Source organism: Phalaenopsis equestris, unplaced genomic scaffold, assembly GCF_001263595.1.
Source record: "Phalaenopsis equestris unplaced genomic scaffold, ASM126359v1 Scaffold000143, whole genome shotgun sequence".
Taxonomy (NCBI): domain Eukaryota; kingdom Viridiplantae; phylum Streptophyta; class Magnoliopsida; order Asparagales; family Orchidaceae; genus Phalaenopsis; species Phalaenopsis equestris.
Window position 1 is genome coordinate 25,851 of NW_018164585.1, and position 7,714 is coordinate 33,564.

Here is a 7,714-nt window from a genome sequence, read left to right on the forward strand (position 1 = left end):
TCGCACCTCCTCCCAACACCCTTATCTGCTGCTACACCTCCTCCCAGCAATCTCCCTTGCCACTGCAACCCCTCCTTGCTACTGCGCCCTTACCAGCTCCAAAACCCCTCCTTGCTGCCGCATCTCCTTCCAGCAGCCTACCCTACCGTCGCAACCCCTCTTAGCAACCTCCTTTGCTGCCACACCACTTCCCAACACCCTTATCTTCTGCCACACCTCCTCCCAATAGTCTCCCCTACCGCTGCAACCCCTCCCAGCAACCTCCTTTGTTGACTCCAGCCTTCCCTGCATAATCCTTGCTAAGGCCCTTCCTCCCAACAGCCTCCATAGTGCAGCCATAACCTCTCGACCACCCTTACACCGGCTGTCAAGTCGGAGTTCACCACATTCGCCCTCATCCTAGTGTCCTGCCTTATGATTGTAGCGTTTACTTCCTGTTTTGGAGAGTCGTCGTTCCAATCAATTTGAATTTCAGTAATAATTCAGTTTCTATTGTGGTTTGGGTGAACTTTGGTATCAATATTTGACTGATAAAAAGAAAAGACAAACCAAAACTAATAAAACCGAATAATAATGGGTAAAGTAAAATGCAAGGAATATTCTTTAATATTTTATCTACCACAAACTAACCACCTTCCCTATGATGATGGCTTTGGATCCGGCAATAATAAACTAGTAAAGTTTTGAAGCTGAGAAAGGAAAATTTTCTTCTGGAAACATATTAAGCCAATACAATAGGGGTCCATGTTTAAATTATAAAGCAGGTGCACTGAAAAATGTGCAAAAAAGAACAAGAAGCCAATACAATAGGGGTCCATGTTTAAATTATAAAAATTTCAGGTGCACTGAAAAATGTGCAAAAAAGAACAAGAATGCATTTATCCATAAAATCAGAATAACATATGTAACAAAGAAAATAATTTTACCGACTTACATATAAAGCAATGAGATGGATTAGAAAAAAGAAGTAAAACATAATTCATATCTGACATAGGAGGGTAAGAATCATAAAGCCAATTCATATATATTTGGGCATTATGTTGCAAAATAAAAATAATTAATGCACTTAAACCCAATGTCATGAGAAGTTTGTGCATCTAAAATCAAATATCAAGGCATGAAAATGAAAAATATGTTGTGAAAGTCAAAACCAGAATACAAACATAAGCTTTCATGTTTCTCCAAAAATTCAAAACAATATTTGCAAAAAAAAATGAAAGAAATTTCCATATAAAGCAAATTGCAACAATGCAATAATACTAGAAAAAGAGATGAAAAAAATTTACCACTCAATGTGACATTAAACACCTAAAAGAAATAAAATGCGGCAAACAAAACAAAAATTTTGAAATACTTCATGATGCTAAAAATGATGAAAGGCATTTATATATTCAGGTCATTCCCCAGCTACAATGGACTAAATTGAAATTGCAATCATTGGAAGTATGAGTCAAGTTATTGAATGCCAATTATATGCTAGTACAATATTATTTGGTAGAAATTCTAATAACATGATTTTGTTATATTGAATTTCAACAAATTGCTTGTGTTCTAAAAATTCAAAGGCAGGTGATTCAAAAGATTGGTAAATTCTATATTTTATTTGGTCATATGCCATGTAAGAGTTTGACTGTCTCTTTTAAAGTACTCTAGACCGCTCATGTGATGTATTCCATATGCAGGTAATTTGGCAAACAGATCAATTGAAGTTCCTTTCTAAACTAATATTTTGTTGGAATGCATTTACGTATATTGTTTGCATTCAACGAAGTTAAAGAAATTTGATTAAAAATATCTATAAATTTTATATTTTACATAGAAAAAATCTGAAATCTATATTTTCAGGTCATGCCCGCACTAGATTGACCTATATCAAACTTGCAAATGATTAAAAATATCTATAAATTTTATATTTTACATAAAAAAAATCTGAAATCTATATTTTCAGGTCATGCCGGCACTAGATTGACCTATATCAAACTTGCAACCATTGGAAGCAGGAGTCAAATACTAGTCTAACTGAGAGTGTAGTTATTTAATATCCATTCTATGCTACTAATATATTATTTTGGTAGAAAATTCTAAGAACCTTATTTTTTGGATTGCATTCAGACAAATTGTTTGCATTCTAAAAGTTCAAATGTGGGTTATTCAAAAGATCTGTAAATTATATATTTAATTTGAACATATGCAATATAAGAGTTTGACTATACCTCTTAAAATACTTTAGGCCACTCATGTGATGTATATCATATGCAAATAATTTGGAAAACTGAACCGACTGAAGCTCTTTTCAAAAGCTAAGAAATTACATTTAGGTAAATTGTTTGCATTCCACAAATTTAAAGCAAGTTGATTCAAAAGATCTATAAATTCTCTCTCTTTTATTTGGTCATATGCAACGAAAGCATTTGACAATGCCCCATTTACCCACTCATGTGATGTATATCATATGCAGAAAATTTAATCAATGTTAATTAATGAAAATATTTATTAGATTTTAAAACGACTATATAGTTAATAATAACTTCAATTACATCTAACGTTGTGCATTATATAAGTAATTAAAAAATATTTATTAGATTTATTTACTTTTATTTATTTTAGGAAAAAACTTAAATCGAAATCTCACCAGAACTGAGGTGATTGTGCCTTGATGTGGGCCTCACATTATGTAAGATATAAGCCTTGCGTGGTATCCAATGAGGCGTAAGCTTCAATTGCAAAATTTTAAAAATAATGTTGACACGTGCCTTATATTGCACAATTTTAAAAGATGCTTTATTGGATGAAAAATACATCAAGAAAATGTAGCCATATTATACATCATAAAATAGGTACCTAATAGAATCATCTTCTTTCCAATACACATGCCAGTTTATATTGTTCCATTACATCTTCCAATATAATGACAAAATTAGCAAAAAAATCAACCTCCAATTTTTTTACAAAGTAGACAAATGCTACAGAATTAATAAGATTGTGTACATACTCATTTCAGAGGTTGACATGTTAACATGTGCACATAAAAAATGTTGCATGCTCTTAAGTTATCCTTATGCTATAGTATATTCTACACAAAAAGCTGCACAAGCTTGATCAATAATAGAATAAGACGAGAACAACAAAACCAAGTTTGCATACCATGTTCCGGAGAAGCATGACGCGTGTCGGTGTACCATTTAGGTTCACACTCTTCATCTTTTTCTCAGATTTGGTCTCACTAGCATTCACAATCACTCCAGCCCGTCTATCTGTCTTCTTTGCCATGAGAGGTGTTGTAATCCCTTGTTCCAGCTTGCCAAGACCCTGTCCTTCCTTCCATCCCATCTTTGCCATCATCCGCTGTGCAGCTGTCATCTGACCTCCTGCACCAACACCCAATCCAGCAGAGCCTGACTTTCCAATACTAAAGCCTTCTCCACTTGGCGGAGGTGAAGGCGATTTTGGCGCTGCACCACCACTCATTGCTGCCCGTCTCATCCATGCTTCCTCACCTGATATGCTCAGCCTAGACTGATAATCCTTTTTTTCCCTCTCCGCAGCCTCACGTTCCCGCTGCTCCCTTTCCCTCTCCCTCTCTTCCTCCTCTCTTCTTCGTCTCTCAACCTCCTTCTTCCTCTCAGCCTCTGCTGCCCGCCTCTTCTTCTCTCTACGATAGTCCTCATAATCATTGGGCCTTGCAGGATCATACTCATCAACCAGAGTTGATGTCACCCCGACTAGGGCGGGTTGAAAAGATGAGATTTTTGTGCCACTACCAGGTAGTGGCGAAGGGGCAATGGAAGTCAAGCTCTTTGATTGGGGAGGTTGAGGGGTTTTGGGTTTGGTTTGTGATTGTTGGTTCTTTAGCACGGAGTGAGGAGAGGGGAGAACGGAAGGGGTCTTCCGGAGTGTGGGCGGAGCCATCTTTGCGCTGCTTGACCATACTGAGTTACTACTTTTCTCCTCCTCCGCTGAATTCTTTGATGACGGCGGAGGGAGATCTCCGTACAAACCCCCAAGCATTACTTGACGTTGTCCGATTCAACCAAGCTTTTGCTTTATTGTAACCTGAAATGACTCTGGCTTGTGAAAGATCGAATAACTGTTCTTCCATTCGGAAAGTAGGAGAAAAGAAAAATGGAGTTCGTAACGAACACGATAAGAAAATGCGCTCACCTCAGACAGGCTGCTGGTTGCCGCAGATTGCTGCCTGTAAGAAACCCTAGCTTTCTGGGACGCTGGCCCTCACGATTGCTCATCTACGAACCATGGTCCGAATCGGCCGCACTAAGAATTTTTGTTTACAGAAATACGGCTAAAAATTTTTCAAGATGAGATTTTTATAGAAATATTTTCTGAACTTTCACAGATGTTTGAATCAAAACTTCAATTTTTTTTCTTTTGGGTGAAAACAAGAACTTGAAATCTGCTTTCCAGCCATCCCCTTTCCAAAAAAAAGCTTGTTGATATTATTTTTATGGGGTAGTTACATACAAACCACACAATTTTTATGTATTTATATATCTCAGATCAAAATTTCATATTTACCCAAACATCACTCAATTTCTTAAAGTCACATAAAAATTAATATTATTGTAATTTTTAAAGTTAAATATATATTTTTATGCATAAGTTTAAAGAACAACTCTTATGTATGTAAACATGAAATTTTTAGTATGAGATATGTAAATGCATAAGAATTGTGTGCTAGGTCCATAAATTTTCCCTTTTTTTAACATTTAGAGTACAATGTGTTAATTATTATTTTTAGATGGGAATAAAATAAAAAGATATGCCTAAGTACTAAAGCAAATTTGATGAGAGCTTTTAATAAGGTTAGAACATATAATATGAGTTTGAGACATGGTTAAAATAAAATAAAAATAAATTTTAAAGCACTTGTCAATGTTAATGCTAGAGTTCTATCATTCTATGTGAATCTTGGTCCAAATTATACTTGAAAAAATTAATTGAATTTTGCTTGAAATAAAGATTTGAATAAGATTCAAATATAATTTAAACTTTTAAGAAAAAGGGTTCAAACGTGTTCGGATTTTATTGGAAGAAGTGTTTGTTGTTTATTTAAGAGCGGAATCTCAAATGAGACTAGATGCTTATTCAAACACGATTTGAGCATTCATGTGGAGACGCATTATATTACTTTAGATTACTTGCTTAGGTAGGGTATGGTATAGAAAATTTTTTTAATTTTAAAAGTTTTAAGTATTAGTAAAAATTTATGAAATGCTCTTTCAAATAGCATTTAATGCTCATAATGTAGAGTTTTTCATGCTCCCTACATATCAAATTTTCTTGAGATAAGTTGGTGATGAAGAGATTGATTGATACTCTATAATGTTCAAGACTAAAGATGAAAATAATAATTTGAAATTCGAGGCGCTGTTCTGATAACTAGTTTAGGCTTTGGTGAACTATCCAATAAACAAAAGTTTTAGAATATTACTAAGGAATGTGGATTGATATTTCATTCTAATTGAGGTAACAAATAGGTTTATCATTAGCACACTTAAAGCACATGAAGGCAGAGTGTGTAGTTGGAAAATTGTTTATTTATCTATGTGTAAAATTATCAAAATTATAAACAAAAATTTGCATATATCTTTTGGTATATATGTAATATATTGGTAAAAATCACAAAATTAATAACAATAAGAAAAGTGAAAGGAGGAAATTTAGCTTTCATTTGCTTTTGAAAAGATTTTCACTCTTTAATAACAACAAACCTCCAATACCTTTCTTTTTAGTGCTCTCGGTCTCACATCCTGTTGAAGTAGGTAGAGCATTATATATGCAATGCAAAAAAAAAGAAAGAAATTTCAATAGGTTGTGAGAAACTAAAATAGAGAAATAACTAATGATTAATAAGAGTTTATCATTATTATATTGTTGACCATAAAACAATAATCTCTGTCATGTTCCAAAAGAGAAAATAATTAATAAAAAGAGAAAAATCAAATAAAAAATGCATAAGTTAAATATATCCGCACAAAATTTGAATTTGGTAATTTGTAAGCATTTGATCAAGACGTCTGATCGATTAATTTCAGTCGGAATTTTATCCACTTCAATAATAGCATCGACAATTACATCTTTTGTAAAATGCAATTTGATGTTGATATAAAACTAATAGTGGGGGAACAACTATGCAAACCCTATAAGAAGTTAAACCCATCGAGACAATAGTACCCAAGCTAGACCTACCCACCAAGATTCACCTTCAATTCACTGTTTAAGAAAAAGAAACCACTATTGGAGGACTTGGTGTTACAAATAGGTAATCAGCTACAAAGGCAAGTTGATGTCATAATAAACATGGAAATTCAAATTGAGAAATAGTTAATTTGTTGAGTAATAGTCCCCAGGAGATGCTCCCAAGTAACACTAAAACGAATTACATAATCTAGCTATGAAGGATAAATACATGACTCAGTATCTAATAGTTGTTTGCAAATTGGTAGATCACATCAATATGACAGGATCCGAATTAGAACAGGAAGATGACATCTTGTATATCCTGAAGGGATTTCCTCCAACATACATTGCATTTTAAAATGCAATTTGGACACACCTACAACCTATTGCCCTTGACTATCTCTACTCGATGCTTTGAAGTGAGGAGATTAACATTAACTCATATTATTCCAAGCAATTCTCCTCATTGGAAACACATCTTGCACTTAATTATGCCAGAGACTGTAACTGTCAATTCTCTCGCAGAAGAGGAAGCAACCGGCAAATGACGTCACAGAGAGGAAGAGGCTATCCACATGAGTCATGGGGAGGAAGAACAGTGAACATATCAAACTTCCCAAATCATACACGTCACAAAATTAGTCAGTCAGCTTCCATCTGTTGGCACAGCACAAATCTAGAGTATACACCTACAACTCAATCACATGCCCTCAATGCAACCTCCAAGGATTTGATTCTCGATTCTAATGTTACCAATCACTTTACATCTGACTTAAATCAGCTTCAACTTGCTACACTGACCAGAGGAAAATATGTTGAGATTTTCATACCTATTTTATACTGTTTTTGATGATATTACACTTTAAAGAAATGTATTTTTGAGATGGCACTTTAAAGAAAGGTATTTTTTATGTTTTATTACAGGAATGATTAATTAGGGTCATTGGAGCAAAAAGATGCTAAAAGGAGCGAATTTGGAGCGAATTAAGACCAAAATATGAAGATTTGAACTAGGGCGCCGATGGACAGGGGGGCGCCGGCCGCGCCATCGACTCGTCGACGACGAGATTTTCCCGAGACTCCAGAATTAATTCATTAAAAAGGTCCGTCGTCGGCACCCTCGAGGGCGCGGACGGCGAGCTTGGCAGTTATGTCAAATCAGGCTTTGGATAAGGCCAAATTTTGAAGGGATGCTTAGGCAACTCTTGGGAAAGCTCATCCACAACTTTAAAAGAATGTTTTGGCCGAAAATTGAAGAGCCGAGAAGTCTGGGAGAGAGTTCTTGGAGGCTAGAAAGGTTTCAATAGTATGTAAAAATTGTGAGGAATTCTTCGAGAGATTTTAAGAGTGGAGGGAAAGTGAGAGATTTCTTCCTCCTTGCTGCTTCGAAGAGGAATTATGTATGTTGTAAAGAAAGGAAGAGATTCAGAGGAATTTTGAGGAGTGTTCTTGGGGAGAAATTAGAGAAGTTATTTACTTATTGTAGTTTGTATGACTTTGATTTTATATATGAGTT

General features: G+C 34.9%; 1 protein-coding gene across 3 annotated transcripts in view; it reads right to left on the reverse strand.

The window, feature by feature from the left end:
* Positions 1–5,755, reverse strand: part of LOC110021765 (DNA-damage-repair/toleration protein DRT111, chloroplastic) — an 18,502-nt gene extending 12,747 nt beyond the window's left edge. Inside the window, exons 1-3 of one of the 3 annotated variants that reach the window (XM_020720388.1) lie at positions 5,739–5,755; positions 4,162–4,244; positions 3,145–4,053 (exon numbers count right to left, since the gene is read on the reverse strand). In XM_020720388.1, the coding sequence (XP_020576047.1) occupies positions 3,145–4,008 (864 nt within the window). In that variant the 5' untranslated portion in view covers positions 4,009–4,053; positions 4,162–4,244; positions 5,739–5,755. Of the gene's footprint in view, positions 1–3,144; positions 4,065–4,161; positions 4,399–5,738 lie in introns of those variants that run through there. The other 2 variants (XM_020720387.1, XM_020720389.1) reach the window with 2 other exon arrangements.
* Positions 5,756–7,714: the final 1,959 nt, after the last annotated feature.